Raw genomic sequence first — 18,198 nt, 5'->3', positions numbered from 1 at the left:
GCGTAAATTGTAAACATCCCAAATCGAAAATGAACTGATAGCTGAATCCGCAGCATGTAACTTGACATAGTGTACATGCATGTTCCTTTTTTGGTTGTTGTTTGCTGTTATTTTAAAGTTGTTATTATGTTAAGCCGCATTTCCTTTACCCAAAATTGGACGCTCGGCTGCAGATTTTCTCCAGTTTGCGTCTGAGGTCAGGATCAAGCTCTTCCATTGGGTTGGGCTCTGGACTGGGTGGTTCCTGAGGTCCCACATACAAAACATCCAGCGCAGAGTTGGGGAAATCCACCTGTTGGCAACACCATTCAAGTTATTCTTAAGCCGACACACATAAATACAAATCATTAGTAAAATTAAATAGTTTATTAATATACATTTAAAATGTTTTCATTAAATAATTTATTGGTTAATTTATGATAATATGAACAGTATAATGATATTATTATTAGGGGTGTCAAGTTTTTTTTTTTTTTTTTATACTTCAATAATTAACTCACGATTAGTCGCAAATTTTATCGGTTCTTAATGTACAATAAAATGCTTTTAAAAAAATATTTCATACTCTTGTTAACAAAAGTGGCAAACAATGTTAAATAGAAATATGGCTGCATCTTTTAGTCATTGATACAGTAATTTCATAGTCATTCATAAACTTGAGTTAAAAATTAAAAATGTGTACTGTGCTGTAATAAACGAGTATGATATTGATTTGTGTCTAGGTAATTTTTCTGCCACTAGATGGCATAATTGCGATTGTAAGACGTTGGTGACAGCTTAGTGCATTTTTCTTTTCATATTAAGAGCTATCTAATCTTTAACTTGAAGCAACTTGTGAAATTTTGCACATTTTCAAAATTGTAAAATACAACTTGACCCCAGTCTCCACAAATATCTGCATTATTATAAAATGTATTACTGCTAAATTTTGAAGTGGACGTGTCTGCTGCGTTGCGACTGGAATTCCCCACAGTACAGGCTTGCCAAGTGAGGGGCGGTCAATCGGGTGTTAAAAAAAAATTGGTGGCGTTAAAGGAACTTTAAATTAACACACTAATTTTGGCACCCCTAATTATCATTAAAATTAATTATTTTACATATTGGATCTGGCCCACCTATCTGAGTGTCTGTTTTGAACAAATCAAATGTGGCTTTTGAGCACAAGTTTACCCACCTCTGCTACATGAAATGTAACGGCAACTACAATGTCGACTACCTCCTCTCCAAAATCTCTTAAAGCAACTCGCGCACATAACTAATCTTACTCACCTGCAGTACAATTCTCTCTGCAAGCATCTTTTTGCGGCCACCTGCAGAGCCAGCAGCAGCTCCCTGTAGTGACGCCCATAAACACAACAGCCTCGTGCCCCTGGCGAGAACCCTGTGAAGCACAGCCAGTCTCAAATCAGCTGCATGTGCAGGAATTGGGACTTTAATTGTGACAAGACTAATTGTTTCCTACCGTCTGAAGTCAAATAGCGGCATCGACACTTTGCCCAGCATCTCCGGGGCCTTCCTCTGTTTGTTGGAGTCCGGGGAGCCTCCAGCGTTCTGGTTGAGCACGCCGTACAGAGTCAGGCCGAGGACGGACTCCAGCGGAAGCACCGCCACGGCGATGGGGAAATTGATCCTTGAAGGAAGAGATGAAGATGATGTGGTCGTTGTCATGGAGAGAAATGGGATATAAACACAGGAAATACACGGGATTCACCACTTACAGTTCGTCCCATTTTATGTGGTAGAAGTAGCTCTTGTATGTGCCCACGCGCTTTGACTGCACCGGCTTAAAGAGGTTCTTGCCATTGTGGGTGAGGGAACACACCAGGAAGTATTTCTCATAACTGTAATGCATGCACAACAAAGAACTGACATTATAGGACATTAATTGGTAGCTTTTGTTGCATCTCATTTATGTGCCTTAAGCAGAAGCCAAGTTTGTCTTTAACACACCATTTAGCCGTCAGTGACAACAATGATGCCTAAATGCGAAAAGACCTCAACATCTACACAAAGGCTCCTTTTGTGTCTCTTAAGACATCCGTGTGTGCCCACGCGCACCTGAGAACAAGTCTAATTTTAATACACGTTTGTGGGTGCAACAACCTGCAGAGTGGAAGTCTGTAAATTGCAGTTTCAGCAACCAGACAAAAAACATACAGGGGCTACTATACAGGTAATGTACTGTACACAATACATTGTTTTCATTTTATTACATTTATTAAACATAAATAGATTTTTGAAATGCAGGAAATTTCCTCCATCCACATTGCATTCCTCAAACCTTTGAAGTTAGCATTTCTAATCATGGTTTAGGGTTTTAACTAGAGATAGACCATGTTTTTTTTTCCCAGGGCCGATGCAAATTATTATTAGTCATGGAGGCCGATAACAGATATTTTGAGTTATTTTGAGTAAAAGGGAAAAATATTGGCATCAATTTTAACAAACTTATTGATTATTGAACAACTTTTCAGATTTGCAACATGTTGAATTTTCTTTTTTTAAATCTTAGACAATAGACATCTTTCTTTAACATTCTAACAAAGGGAGCTCCCTCGGTTATCAGTCTTAAAAGGTTAAATGAAAATGTAAACCATTAAATACCATAGCTCCCTATTATTTTCCTAAATTTAAATCTCAAACAGTGTTACAAACAAACATTTATATTTATGTGAACATTTGCGCCATATGTGTTGGCGGCTCCGTCACTTGCCCCTTCCCTGTGGCCGCACCAGATGGATGACATACAAGCCAAACGCACGCACATCGTGAACTCAACAAGAGAGAATCACATGACAAAAAATGTCTGGCTACTCGTATGTGGATGGAAAAACGGCAACGTTTGCCACCGGCTTAAAATAGAGCCGGGCACGGAGTATGGCGAAGCCGGTTATTAGGAGGAAAATTGCTACCGAGTGATGGAATAGCACAAAAAAAGTATACAAATTGACAGTTAGTAGAGCAGTGATTCGCAACCACTGTGCCGTGACAGATCATCAGGGGTATCGTGGTAAATTATCCTATTCCACATAATTAGATTGTAATTATTTATTTACTACAAATAATAGCAAATGTATAGTAACAGTCAGAGGATTAAATGTTTTTCCACTAGATTACAAACGCTAGAAGACAAAAGATACATTATTATAATAGCTTTAAACAGATTTCACACTGAGTAGACACATTTGAGTGTACATTTAAATGATCATTATTTGAGAACAGATTGTTTTTAATAACATTTTTGTTTGGTGGAGCACTGTAAGAATTTTTCTGAAATGTGGCTCAATAAAGATTGGGAAACACTGGGTTCAGGTCAATTGTCTAATCGGATTTCCATTCTGTGACATCACACTTGCCGGAAAGGTACTACTGGTTTTGTGGTTACGGGATGCGCGACAAGAGTTGGGAATGGAAAATTTGTCTCCGTTCGCTCCAGGCACTCACGCAGGATATAAAGCCAGGTTGTAATCCGACACGACTGTGGAAAAACAAGCCGTGGAGAGACACACTTTTGTTTCTGTTTATGTGTGCGTTTTGACAATAGACGGCAGTATCAGATCAAAAGTTTGTTTCCTCCCATCATTCAAAATTATCGATCTGATGCATATACCAGTTATGTTGGATTAAATCCATACAGTACAATTGCATCTGTGTTTACCTGCTGACCCAGTTGGCCGGGATGCCGTGCAGGGCAAAGAGGGTGAACTTGAGGTGATCCGTAGTTCCGGAGGCTTCTTTGCTGCTCCGCAGCTCCTCCACCGTTTTTTCATTAAACGAAGGTGAGCAGACGGAGGTGGACGGCGCGCAGAAAGAGCGCAGGTAGAGCTTGGCCAAGTCGTACACGGCCTGGGTGAGCAGCGCCATGCTCTTGTCCACTGGGCTGGCGAGACCTGATGACGAGTCAAAAAATGATGAGTACAGATACCTGGCCTTATTTCAGGGTACCGGTAATCATGCTGTGGCTGTTTCACGATAAGGAAATAGAAATTGTAAAAATTTGGAGAGAAAAAAATGTGAACAGAAAATTGCCTTTAATTTTACACAATTTTTAAGAAAAATACTATATTGGGATATATAGATCTTTATTTATCAAAAGTACTATTCTGTAGTAAATGCATATAAAATGTGTTTCACTTCAACTTCAGTTAAACCTTCACAAAAGTCTAAACAACATTGAGTGTCATAATAACTATAAATACTAACGGCACACTTAAATGCAGTTTTATAGGCATGTATGGCTCTTACCATTTGCTGTCTTCCCAGATGACGGGGACCCCATCTGAAAGGTAAGGCATAATAATCGTCAAGGTGCATATGCACATGAACAACTATGAAGTGGAGTGCAAGTTTTAAAGCCCACCATTGGCGAGCGCGTCCTGGGCAGGTTAGCGGAGTGTCGCAGCCTTTTGGCAGCCTCGGCGACAGCCTGAGTCTCCACCTCATCCAGAGCGCAGCAGAAGTTCTTCACCGTCTGCACCACCCGGTCCACAGTCTTGTACTGGGTACTCTGAATTTAGAGATGCAGGGTGTGTTGTACTAAGGTGTGCTAACAACCATGGCATAGTGCCACAGTGAAATTGATTCTCACATGAAGAATCAAAAATATATTGCTCAATGTTCAGTTTCATCCCAGATTTGCAGCGCTACCTCATTTTGTAGGCAGATGATGACTTGGTTGTGATAACCCTCCAGGTAGTCGGTCAGCCCTTGTCTGCAGGCACACACGTACAGTGTAAGAATTACGGTTTTTAAAAAAACATTTCCCACTCAAGGCTAAAGAAAACAGACATAAAGCATAAAGATAGTAATTCTTGAGAAAAGGCACAGCTATAACATTGGTGAAATCAATGAACAGGGATTTTGATTTTGTTACTTTGAACAGCTTTTAGTTACCTTAAAATGCGCTTCACATACAATATACAAACATATTTTTTTAGAAGCCAAGTTTATGTGGTCACTGGCTTTGAGCAGGGCTTTCCAAAGTGTGAGGACAACCCTTAATTCCTTATTCTATTTAATTAAGTGGGGTACCGTACCACACAACATACAGTGCTCAACATAAATGAGTATACCTCAACAGGGTTGTAAGAACACCTTTAATTTCCTTTCAGAATCAAGATTTTCTATGGAAGACTATGCTACAAAATTCTCCCACAAGTGTGGGCCATTGATTGCAAACAAGATTTGTTTTCTTAACAAATGTATGAAATAACATTTTGCACAAATAAGTACGTGCGTGAAAAAGACTGACAACTTGTTCATTCCAGGCCTAGCAGACATGTTGCTATCCATAATAGTCATGGAGGTCATAGAAAATACTAGATGTAGTCATTTTTGTTGTGGGATGCATTAATTTTTCTAAGGATTTTGTAATCTATCCATTCTGTATAAACAACTTTACTTTCATGTTGTGAGTTAAGTGCATATTCTAGAAAAAAAAAACATTTTGTCAAAATGTTGTATATTGTTCATTGAGATGTTGAATAAAATCTTTATACACCGAGCACTGTAGGTATAACCAGGCCTGATTTGAGCATTTGTCCTCTCTTCCAATTACAGTCATGAAATGCCTGACTGTTGGATGTCTATCCTGACTGACTATCCTGTGGTGTAGGGTGTGTTAAGATGTGATTTTTCCTTCCCAACGTTCTCTGAAAATGGCCGTAAATGTTAAACCTGTTCAACATTTTAATTATACTACTGGAAGAGTCAATTTTACCTTCTCCAACTATCCATCCCACACACTATAAAGAGCTGTAAGCACAGCCTTTCCAACTTTCCTCTGTGTGTTAAGAAAAATCGCTATGTTAAATTATATTGAGAGTATTTTTTCAGATTTTTTTTTTCTCAAGCTCCTGAGCCTACCATGAAGTCCTCTAGCGCCTGCCAGTGAACCCCAACATTGGAACACTGTTGCCTTAAAAGTTGACAGAAAAGATGTTGGAACAGCTTCCATGATGCTGTAGCTCATTTATCCAACATATTCAAGCATTATTGTATTCCCAAACTAGTTTGTCCCATTCCAAGCTTTCCCATGCTTACATCATCCTCTCACTTACACTAGTTTAGGGCCCTTCTTACCTAGTGGCGGTCTCCTTAAACGGTCGCTCCACATAACTTAGGTGTCTCTCCAAATTTATGGACGTGTTGTCATCATCCACCTGAGTTGGGACGAAAAAAACAGGAGAGATTAAGTCGTGAATTGTAGAAGAGAAAAAAACAGATGAGTGAGCAGGATCGCCGGATTGAAAATGAGGATAAATGGCAGGGCTGGGAGAGAGGTTAAAGAGGACATTACAGTGGACATGGAAATGACTTACAGTGCGAGCCAAATCCCGTCTCATGGTGGAGTGAGAGAGAAGCTGTAATGTGATCTCATTCTCCCACTTTCTGCAGTTCTGGACGTACTCATGGCTGCCCAGGCTGTGTTTACTGTGACGCGGGGGCAACACAGATGCAAGGTTACGCTTAGCATAATAATGAATGGGTGCTTATAAATCGAGGAGGGAAATAGAGTGACGCCATGAGACAAACGTCAACGAAAGTCCACCGTCACTTGAAAAGAGCTCACTTCTGTAGCACTTCCTCCCGGCCGCACACTTTGAGGAGGTAGCTGGAGAAGTCCACCTGGTCCAGGTCGTCATGGACCCAGCAGAGGGTTTGACTGATCAGGAGCTCCACCGGAGAATTCACTGTGGAGTGAAAAAGAGCGAGTGATGAACAGATGATGGGAAATGAAGCGGGAAGGGCAGAAGCAAATCGGGAGGAAATGATTTACAAAAGACAAGAATATTGGACCCTTGTAACTTTTTGGTGAATTATTTTATTGTTAATTTTACTCTCTACGGTGAACAGAGGAGCGAGATTGCTCGCTGGTTCATTATGTACATAGGCGACACGTACAAACGGGTCAGTCAGGTTTGCCTCTTGGTGCCATTTTGTTTGTTTACACAAGTACTTAAGGTCCAAAAGGGGTAGTTCCTTTACATTTAACAGATATGAGACTTAACCTTACCACTAGGATGTCGACCTATTCTTTAAGTCCCCTCTCTCAAGTGTAAAAAGCATAGGGGCGAGTGCTTATGTTACTAGTTTGGTTGGTTAGTTGGAAGGACTTGGCAAGAAAATTACTGTTATGCTGTTTTTAACAATGTGACCCATGGGCTGGGTCAAGAAATTTGACATTTTTGAAATGTGCATTACTGCCGCCAAAAGTACTGATCTCTCCAATTAATGAATCAGGTGGCAGGCATGTTTAGGGTGTTTGTCCTGCCTTGGCGGAGGCCTCACTTTTACTTTCTACTTTCATAGTGGAATGCACGAGGAAATCCAGAAGATTTCCGGTGGAATACATTGTGGCCTGCCATGTTTTTCTAGTTATCTTTATAAAAGGCAAAACTTTTCATACAGTTCTTGCAATAGATTGCTGCTTGAACGGTGCATGCGTTTCTGATGTTGTGAATGATGAACATACACATTTCCTTATAACCTGCTAATGGACGTCATGTTTTGAATGGGCACGTAAAACAAATCAAACTTGTTCTCCGTTCAAAGTAAAAACAGCAGCAAGTGTGTTGAAAGGTATTAGTGGCATAGGCTAAAATGGAGTCTAGTTTGTTGACACAAAAAAAAGCTTATTTTGGTACGTTAGCGTCTTTGAAAGTGGCCGTGTTAGTGTATGGATGGGAAGCCAGATAAGGCTCTTCGCCCAAAAGAAAGTGCGGTAGTAAGTGAGACATTCACAGAGATGGAGACCACCTCGGATCCAGTAATAACAGCCCTCCACCCAGCAGAGGAATGGAGGCTATTTCTTTCCAGTCCAGAATTGTAGCTCAGTCATTATTAGACGTCATGGTAAGCGCTAGGCAGGTTTTTAAGCTGTGCCACACTATGGTGAGCCCCTATGAGCTAGCAAGAGAAATCCCAGAAAAGGGGCACTATTGAGGAGATTGATTCTCTGAAAACTGATGACAATGGAACGCAAGGTTCAAGCGTAAGTGCATCTCTACTGAATCGGTGTCATTTCGACCCACGATTCCGTACCTTTCTGCACCGCCATCGATTAAACTGTACCATGAGGCAAAATCTTATCACACAAGTTCAAAGTGCTTTAAGACATAATCTAGAGCAATGCTCTGAAAATGGCAGAATCCATCACAAGAGGAATAGAACATAAAATGATTCAGCACTTCTAAATGCACTGTACCATAAATGTCATAAAGGTAGGGGGAAAAGAGGTAGTACATCATCTGAAGTCAGCATGCCCAGGATGACAAAGTGCAGTAAGGGAAGCTGGCAAAGTGCTTCTTAGGAAGTTGGGAAGGAAGGAAGCTTTGTCTTCTTGAGCAAGGGAAGAGTAGGTCAGTCGGCCAGATGCAACACATGATGGTGCTGAAAGTCTATTACTGGAAATCAGTTGTCAGCAGGATTGACTGTATGCTCTGCACACTCGGCAAGCTCACAACGGCTGAATGTTTATTTTTTTAAGCGCCAGAAAGACACAGGTGGTGTTATTCAAGCCTATGTTTTTAGATTTGTGAGGTACCTCACGCATGACAAGGAAACCTCAGCCGTTGTTATTTTTATTGTAGTTAATGACTTGAGAGACAGATTACACAAATAGCCAATGCATGTATTCATTCATAGCTGCCAACTGTGGCAGATCCAGGTAACTTCCTGATTGGCTATTATTGTGTTTCAGGTCACAATCACAAAAGTATGTGAATTGGCTGAACCCGGTCTTTATTCCACATAAGGATTTTCCATTGTAAATTTTGAACAGGTTTAACATTAACAACCTGGGGGAAACAAAGGAAAATCACTCTTAACACACCACAGGCTAATCAAACCATTATTTGCTGGTGAGGGTATTGGGCTCAAATTAGGCCTGATTATCAGTCTGTGTGTCTGCTCAAGTCACACAAGAGGCCAAGGCGTGAGCTTGGTGTCGAGAGTGTGTGAGGGGTGAGCTGGTGGGAAGGAAATAAACATTGTTCGAAGGCCTGGAGATGAGGCGAAAATAGAGTCCCAGAGTTTATGCGCAAGAGGAACTTCCCATGAGACAGAGAGAAAAAAAACTGACAAAAATGAGGTTGGGTGGGGGTGAAGAGTTTGGCAAATTTCCTCCTTTGGTGAACTATAACCAGCCAGCACTCACTCTTAAAGGCATAGGAACTTTTTTCTGGCTGACCTCAATGTAATAAACAATCATCTGGGAACGAATGCCATTGGGATATAAAACATTTTGTCCTTCACAGAAAGCCACTTACCGTCACAGGTAAAGGTCACGGGCTGTTGAGAGTCAGAGATCTCGATGGACACCTTCACAGTGCAGCTGGTTTCCCCACAAGTGTCCCTCTGGGCGATTACAGGACTGCGGAAATAGCCGGGGTTGGTGGTTGTGTCGCCGTGAGGGAATTTGGAGCGCAGGCTGCAAGAAGAGACCCAATAAGAAAGTTGTGTCTTAGCTAGATGTGGGGTACACGCAAATTATTTGAGGTTTTAGTCTATTCCGAGCAGGGCCGTCACTATTACCCCATTCACTGCCATTGACGGCTATAGATTTCAAAAATTCATTTGAACTATTTCTATTAGTTTAACTTTTGTTAACAGGAGTATGAAAACCTAGAATTTTTCATTTTTAACAGGTATAAAATTTGTAATTAATTGTGAGTTAACTACTGAAGTCATGCGATTATTTACAATTAAAAATTGTAATCGCCTGACGCCCCAAATTTTTAATAATCTTTTATTTTTTTATAATTACGTCAGGCGATTAATTTTTTTAATTTTAATTAATCGCATGACTTCACTAGTTAACTCATGATTAATCACAAACTTAATATCTGTTCTAAATGTACAATAAACAATGTTTTCATACTTTTGTTAACAAAAGCGGAAACATTTTTATAGTAATATAAATAGTTCAAATGAATTTTTGACGTCTATAGCCGTCAATGGCAGTGAATGAGTTAATGTATATCTTTTCACTCCAGCCAACTGAGAGTCAGCGATGCTGTCAAGACGCCATACCTTGCAATGTCATTGCAGAAGGCCACCACCTCCATGTTCTGAGCGTCTTCTTGTTCCAGGACGTCATTCTTCACGAGACACTTTCCTTTACCCTGCATGAGCCAAAACACGCACAGGGTGAAGGAATTTGAAACACACAAAAAACAAACGCACACAAAGGAAGAGTCTCAGATGAGAAATTCAATACACATTACAACTGCTTTGACGTCAGCGTTCAAGGTTTTAATTCCGGGAATGTTGATGGTGCACTTCTATGACTATGAATTACAATAAGTGAATAAAAGTGTGACACCTTATTTCCTTACCTATCTGTTAACAGCTGGAGAAGGCATGATTTATTTATTTTAGGTGGGAATCGAAAGGCCTTGCTGGGTCACACAGGATCTGAAGTGTTGGGGGAAATGGTTCCTCTCAATCACACACACACACACTTTTAAAATTCGCGACTTACTGCCGGGAACTTTCAGTAACACTTTGTGCTATTTTACACGACTGTCTGACTCGAGGAATGCACTTCCCGTGGCACAGGAAATGCAGTGCGCAAGAGCCCTGGCGCTCCGCAAAGTGCTCAGTCACGGCTTTGGCAATGTGTGACCCTGACATCAGTGTTGGCGACGCGGAAGAGAGGAGCAGGAGGAGGAGGAAGTGGTGGTAGAAGAAGATGAAGAGGAGGAGGCGTAAGAAGAAGAGGAGGGAGAGAGGTCTGGAGAAATGTTTGGAATGTGGATGTAATCATCGTTTCCTCCCATCAGAAACGTCTTGAGCGTTTGAACACACAAAAGCGCTCGTTGGAAAGAAAGTGTGTCACAATAACAGTAAAAACACTTCCTGAAATGCTTGAACGCCAGGTCATCCGGTTCATAGTGACCCCCGGTAAACACTTTTTAAATAGAATGTCATGAGACTGTCATGTGCTGTTTTTTTTAGGTTTCGCTCATTGTAGCCTGTAATCAATATTGGACACTGAATGTAAATGAAGAGACAGTGTTAAAGCGCTTTGAGTATCTTGAAGGTAGAAAAGCACTTCTACCATTCACAAAAAGGGTCGGAATAGTAATAGGGCTGCAGCAATCAAATAATTTGAATTCAATATTTTACTGATTACTTCATTGATTTATCTTTTTTTTTTAATTATTATTAAATACATTAATTGGAATGTGAGGTGCAGGTATTATTTTGGCCCAGTTGGGATCACTATACTCACAGTCTCCTCTAGTATCTGTGACTTTGCATGTGTATGACTTTAGGGGGAAATCAAAACAGTCTTTTTTTCTTTATATGTCCCATGTGCATATACTAGTCTAACTAAACACAGCATTTTGGTTAATATTGGGTTTATAGATTATGAAATAAATGGAAAAATCCACCTGTTTTTATAAATCTGAAAAGGGTTACCATTTTAATTTGTATGTTTCTGCTTGATTTATATTCCACAAATGCAATAATCAGAATAGTCCTAGTGGGGCCACAGAGTAAAAACAAATTGTAAAGATTATTATTTTTTTACTTTACTGGCCTCTTTAAAAAGCAGCGCCTGGCCTGGTGAGTGACGTGGGTGTCAATAAATTAGTGTGTAGAGTTGGCTGGCCTTTAACTAACCAACCAGTTAACCAGTCTGCATGTTGAGAAACTCGGGCGAGTTGTGGCCATTGGCAGCTCGTGTAACAATGTTTAGTTTACCTATCCTTCTTGGGCATTATAAAAATAAAAAATAAATATATATATATAAAAATTTGATGTTACACAACCGTAGATGTGCTGCTGTGGTAAACATTGCACTTTAACTTCCTTGTTTAGTGTGAAAATAGGGCATGAAAAATTAGTTAATTGTCTACCGCTGCAATCTTGAATGTCTTAGTCAAGTCAAAACCTTTGTCAAGTGAGGACTCCCTTACTGTACTGTAGTGTGTGAAACTAATAATTACCTGTATCTTGAGCGAGTACTACAAAAGTTGCACACATTGTTAGTAGGTTAATGTGAAATCTTTTAGGGGCCACAACTGTGAGGCCGCATAACGCATCGAGTTTAGTGTAGGCTGAGCTGATTTGATGTAACACCGGGAGACGGCAGGAATATCAGCACGCCGTTTTGACAGCGGACCTGCATTTCCCAGCATGGCAAGGAGACAAGCAACGCACATTCTGTTGGCCATCGCTACGCCGCTGCTGAGGTGACAATTTTCACAAGCTGTCCTGGTTTTTATATCGAGCAGTATATAGTAAGCAAAAACAAACGCAGGCTGAATCAAATAAACAAGAGAGTTCAGTGAGACAGGCCCGGTCTTTGTTCAGGCGCGCATGTGATTCCCACGTTGACTAAAAACCTTCTCCCTTTCATCGCCGTGACGTGTCGCGGTGCCGCAGCGTGGTGAGGACTACGACCGTGAGGAAAGCTCATGTTCACACTTCACACGATGAGTTGGAATGTGACAAATTGGGCAGACTGTCACAGCCAGAAGGTGGAACTGCTGTGTGCGACAAACACACGCTTGACACAAATTGGCAGCTTGAGATACATATGTTCACAATATGAACATACTGTCGTGTACGTTAAAGGGATCACAGAACATTGACTTTTTAAAAGATGCATACACATACATGGGGCTCTGCAGACATGTTATCAGAATTGCTTTAAACTGGAATAAATTCAATCAAATGCACAACCTCAACAAGAGCTCAGGTTCAGTGCTCAGGTTGAGTGAGTGTTATGCCCTTTCTTTGACTTTTTGTAGCCATTTTTGTGATGCTTAACTCATTTGCTTCAAAAAACGTATAAATACGTTCCATTTTAAATATTACCACGCTCCCACAGACGTTTTTATGTCTCTTTATGTTACAGCGTATAGAAGGCTTTGACGCTGCCTTTGAACTGAAGAGAATGCTTGAAGCAATTGTGACAGCAGAGTATAAGAGATCAACCAGGGCCATGTTGCAAAAAGCTCTTTCCCCCCCACTATTTTAAACAGATTTGTGAATAATGATGAAACTTAGCTATATTCTAATGTTAATTGCTGCAAAACGGAAAAAGATAGAAAGAGACTTCCATGTTTTTATAGCAATAGAACACAATATTCTGTGGGTCTTGCAAAATCAAATTCATCAAATTAATAAGGTGCTGCGTTGAGACTTGTTAAGAGGAAGAATATTCACAGGGCGTTACATTAAAACATCAAATGAAATGAATCACCTTTGTGTCATATTGAAGTTAAGATGTCAACTCATTTTGGCAAACTTTTTTTGTGCATGAGAATGTTAAACAAGTGAAAATATTGCTTGTACAGTTAACATATTTTACAATAGCAACAGATGATTGACCAGCATTGCAGATAGCTTTATGGTCTACCTCCTACTCTTAATCTTTCCTGAGTTGGATATCACTCAGAATCAATAGATTTCCCTCTCTAACAGGTCAACTCCTTTGATAGTTGTCCGCAAATAAGACAAATTGCGAGCAGTCAGCAGAGCCCGTCTGCCTTCTGTTTGCAAACATGCAAATCAATGCGGCTAAGTGGTTGATGCGGGCTGCGCCGTTTACATCAGAGGAACAAGTGCGACACAAAACACATCAACTTCCTCTTTCGATTAGGAAGTGACCGTGGGGGGATTAACCTAACATTTTAGTATTAACAACAAAGGACAAGCACACGAAAATAACATGTGGCTTGCTGTTCTTTCACAGTGATCTTTTTGTATCATTCTCTTGCTCAGTAAGCATAAGGTGAAAAGTTGAGAAAAGCCGAGCTTTCTGTCATGTGACTCGTACTGTTGTTGACATCTCTGCACATCAGTGGCAGGCGCCCACTATGCTGTAAGTGCACTGCAGCATACTTAAGGTGTAATTAGAGCATTAAATAAAAGATCAAAAGACTCTGGCGTGAGGGGGGGTCTTCAAGTCTGGGAGGAGAGACTTCAGACGGTTCATTGTACTTCTGGCTGACGTCATAAAGACCAACGCTCAGTGAATTTAAGATTAAATTGTCCAAATCGATAAAGATCAGCAAGAAGGCAGGCAGGCAAGCGAGAACACGCTTGGTCCGTCGGCGATTGCAAAACGCTCCGGTGTGTTTGTGGTATGTCCCAAAATTTGGCTGACACAGCAGGTAGGTGCGGCGTCTGAGGCAGAGAAGCATTATCGCACTTCTTCCACTACACTTTATTGCAACTTGTGCTCTTTTAAGACACCATAAGAGCAGACATGAAGTAGTTTGTAGTCAAGGACGTTCCACACGCTGGCCGCCATGGTGACACTCTTACATACTTCTATTCCCATGAAAGATTTCCATCGCGACTAAATCCCTGGCTCAAACTTACGGCAAGTGACTTGACAGACTAACAATTAATCGCTCAGACTCAGCAAACTCACTAGGGTAAGACTGACACTTAGCAGTGCAGTTAAGTTAAATATGTCCAGGGTAATAAAAAAAAAAAAAAAGCACATTGGCCGACTGTTGGGTGTTAACAATGATCAGCCTTAAAATACAGTTTTTGACCAAATCCTTTATTGTTTTTATATTCTTATTAAAACTAGGGGTGCACCGATTTATCGGCCCCGATTTTCTTAATTTTGAGGGATCGGTGATTGGCAAAACCCTTAAAAATAAACCGGAACGGCAGGTCAGACTTTTTAAAAGATCGGGAATCGGCGATCGGCCAGAAAATTGTGATCGGTGCACCCCTACTTAAAACGTTGCGGGAATAACCGTTTGTGTAAATCACACAAGTTCAAACATAAAAGAAGTCAAAACTGCCACCAAACAGCAGATGGCAATTTGGCCTTGTGGGTTAAAACCAAACAAAACTGGAGAAATACCCTCTTGCCTACTCACCCACAGCAATGTCCTAAGGCAATGTTCTAAATATTCCTGACAAGACCTCAGATCACTCGCGCTTGAAACCACAGATTGGAAAAGAAAAACAGCTAATTGGAAAATAAGTAAAGAGGATGTGAAGATACAGATTGATGGGGGGTAGCACTTTGGGAAGCTGAGTGACCAGCTTCAGCATACTAGTGTGGATACTCTTTCACGTTGCCTGTAATGATATGTTAATCCACCCATTTTAGGGTCATTAATGGGCTCGAGCCGATACAATCTGATTTGATGCCGCTTATGCACAGCACGGTACCAGTTTACGTAGCTTTATTCGTCTTTGTTTGTACTGCGGGAAATCGTAAAAACAAGACATAATAAGAAACAACATTAGCATGGAAACGAGTCCAATATCTAACAGGAGACGGGTGGGGGGGGGGGGGGGGAGGGGTAGGGGGGCATGAAAACGGAGCGCTGCAGCTATTTAAGAGACCTATGGAGTACAGTTACGATTATGTGTGTGCCTACCTGACTGTTTCCTTTGTGTTGCGAGGAAGTTCCTGGGATGTTGAGCGAGTGACTCCTCGTGACAGCGGCCCCAGTCGAAGCCCTCCTCGGTTGCGCTCGGGCCGACCCGGATGCCTTCCCCTCAAGCGGGGGACTGCTACTGCTACTTTTCCCTTCAGTCTCCAGCACCGCGTCCCAGGGATCCCCAGCGGAAAGGCCCTGCGCCGCTTCCGGAGCGTCGCCCGCCGACGTGTCCGCATCCTCGTTGTCAGGTTTGCGCTTGGTCAGCGGGTCCAGATCCAGCCAGTCGAAGCGGCTGATGCACGTGGGTTCCGTCGCCGCCGGGTTGGGTGCCAGGGAGGCAGGGCAAGGAGGAGCGGAATCTAGGTTAGTGCAGGTCGACTTGCCGTTCTTCAAGTATTCCGAAGTACTGGCAATCTTATCGAAGAGCTTTGCCATTTCGGGGTCCACGGTCGGCGGCGGGGGGTACACCATGGTGGTGGCGGCAGCAGCGGCAGGTTGTATGGGAGTGAAGGCCAAGAAAGACGCCTGCTGGGCAGTCAGCGGCAAAAAGGGCGACATGGCTGGAGTGAAGCCATTGTGAAACGTCCCTGGCTTGGGGAACGGAGCGGAAGGGAACAGAGGCGACGGCTGATGGGTGGGCGTGGGCACGGTGGAAGTCGACGGAGTGGACAGGATGGGTGTCCATTGGGAACCTTGGAAAGGGGATGAGCTACACGTATGGCCACCAGGGTAGGAGGCGCTGAGGTTAAAGCCCAGCAGCGACGACGGGCGCGATACTTTGCTGTTGGCCCCAAAGTTTTCATCTAGGAGGAGCTTCTCCAGCTCCTCGTTGGTCAGCTTGTCCACATCGATGTCCCTGAACTCATTGGCCTCTGGCTGCTTCTTGGTCTCGGGGAACACAATGAGGTCCTTCTCTGGTCTTTTGGCAGTGGGCAAACGTGGAGAAGCAGCGAAAGCAGAAGCAATGGTTGCAGACTTGGGCTTGTTTGACTTGGGGGAGGATGCACCAGTGGGAGATGAGGAAAAAGTGTGCCTCTTGTCCCTCTGCAGCTTTGCTAAAGCTTCTTCTTCCATGCGAAGGGCTTCCTCTTTACCCACAAGCCCCTTTGGCTGGGGGACCTCCAGCTTAAACCCATTACCTCTTGATATCTGGGCCATGGCGTCAACTGGGAGGTGCCATGAGCTTGACGGCTTTTTACATCAGCACTGCGAAGCAAAGCCTCATTTACCTACAACAAAGAGATACAGTAAAATGGGACAGAAAAAATAACATATATTTTTGATCTTTTATGAAACATATTTAGTTTTCTAACTTTTTAGACCAAGTACCTCCTTATAAAATGTTTTTCTTTCCAATTACCACCATTAAACTACACTATTAAATATTCATCAAAAATTCTGATAAAGTATATTTTATTTTTGAAGCCACTGTAACATTATGCACAGTCGGCATAGGCCAAATGTACTAAACATAGAACAACCAATAAAATGGAACTCTACTTAAGGTCATTCTTCCGCATGCCACTGGTAATAATCATACTTTGAGAATTAACATCACCCAAAAAAATAAGTATAATCAGGCTTTTGTTACCACGACGTGATGAAGCTCGCAGTGGGTTGTGACGTAGCAAGCAGCTGAGCTAACTACATACCACAAACGCCCTACGTCAAACATTTACACAAGGTGTTCATACAATGCTGACTCATTTAAAGTAGCCATATGAACGATGTGATAGGTCCGTTTGGTGAGCGAGTCATCTACTTCCAATTTCCAGTTAGCTATGGCCAACTTTTTTTGACCGTAGGCCTTGACTGAGAGCTTGAGGGACAGACGTCATGCATTTGGGTCCATCCGTTTGTGCTGTGGAGCACCGAGTGAAGATGAAGACCTCTCTAAATTAGCTAGCCGATAGATAGCTAACTGCGGAATGTTTAGTTAGCTGCCAGGAGTGAACCAGTACATGAATTCATATTTCGGAGACAGGAAGTATCACTTGGATTTCTAAATGTTAATATTTCGCCTTAACCTACGTTGCATATTATGTATTGTATACATTTTGATATCAATGTTTATAAAATTCGTCATGAATGTGAAGTTAACCTCCTCGCTAGCACGCTTAACCTCACAAGTGTTTCACTTCAATGAGTACTGTGTCAAACAACTTCCCGCGACCACCTCGACCTGCTAGCAAAAAAGAAAAATGAAAAAGGACACTACACACTCCTCAAAGCTGCCATTCATCCCACCACCACAGGGTTGAGTGAGTTCCTTCTCTGGCCAGGCACGCCGAAACAACCCACTCCCCCTGCCCCCACCGCTCCCCTCCCATTGTGGTGGAGAAGGCTGGCTAGGGCCGGACCTCGCCTCACACCATTGTGCGCCTCAAGAATTTGGCATATTAAGCAACCTGAGGGGTCTTGCTCTTGCTCTCTCAGAGTCACTCTTGCTCTCTCTCCCACTCTCTCTCTGGCTTGCCCTCGCGCTCTCAGAAACAAGATTGTGTTATCAGCTGCGCCAACACCAGCGGGGAGTGACAACCAAACTGAAATAGTAGAGTCATCATATTTTGGCCTGAGAACTCAAAGTCACATGTGCCACTTCACACTATGAAATAAGACAAAAAAATATCAGGAAGAATGGGCACATAAAATTCAAATTCCCAACCGCTAATCATGAATGACATCAGCATCAACGGATTCATTCTACGCATTTTGCTTTTTTCTTGGGTTATTAGCAGCCATTTACGATTAAAGGAACCACCATGCGATATCTCAAGATGGTAGTTCTTCTTGCGTGCACATGAGAACGTAGTCAACAAGTTTTTAT

The 18,198-nt window shown here is 42.1% G+C and overlaps 1 protein-coding gene across 2 annotated transcripts in view; it reads right to left on the bottom strand.

Annotated features, from left to right (window-relative positions):
* The window catches only part of pik3c2a (phosphatidylinositol-4-phosphate 3-kinase, catalytic subunit type 2 alpha), a 31,250-nt gene that overhangs the window by 9,168 nt on the left and 3,884 nt on the right, over positions 1 to 18,198 (bottom strand). For both annotated transcript variants that reach the window (XM_086073809.1, XM_086073810.1), the window contains exons 2-15: positions 15,369 to 16,600; positions 10,033 to 10,124; positions 9,270 to 9,430; positions 6,572 to 6,692; positions 6,321 to 6,432; positions 6,082 to 6,161; positions 4,648 to 4,711; positions 4,361 to 4,507; positions 4,246 to 4,279; positions 3,659 to 3,890; positions 1,719 to 1,841; positions 1,463 to 1,630; positions 1,270 to 1,381; positions 150 to 292 (exon numbers count right to left, since the gene is read on the bottom strand). In XM_086073809.1, coding sequence (XP_085929935.1) covers positions 150 to 292; positions 1,270 to 1,381; positions 1,463 to 1,630; positions 1,719 to 1,841; positions 3,659 to 3,890; positions 4,246 to 4,279; positions 4,361 to 4,507; positions 4,648 to 4,711; positions 6,082 to 6,161; positions 6,321 to 6,432; positions 6,572 to 6,692; positions 9,270 to 9,430; positions 10,033 to 10,124; positions 15,369 to 16,529 — 2,750 coding nt within the window. In that variant the 5' untranslated portion in view covers positions 16,530 to 16,600. The remainder of the gene's footprint in view (positions 1 to 149; positions 293 to 1,269; positions 1,382 to 1,462; positions 1,631 to 1,718; positions 1,842 to 3,658; positions 3,891 to 4,245; positions 4,280 to 4,360; positions 4,508 to 4,647; positions 4,712 to 6,081; positions 6,162 to 6,320; positions 6,433 to 6,571; positions 6,693 to 9,269; positions 9,431 to 10,032; positions 10,125 to 15,368; positions 16,601 to 18,198) is intronic.

The sequence above is a fragment of the Leptonotus elevatus genome, chromosome 4 (assembly GCF_054856555.1).
Source record: "Leptonotus elevatus isolate MCC_2025b chromosome 4, RoL_Lele_1.0, whole genome shotgun sequence".
In the NCBI taxonomy this organism is placed as follows: domain Eukaryota; kingdom Metazoa; phylum Chordata; class Actinopteri; order Syngnathiformes; family Syngnathidae; genus Leptonotus; species Leptonotus elevatus.
This window is presented reverse-complemented; position numbering and strand designations above follow the sequence as displayed.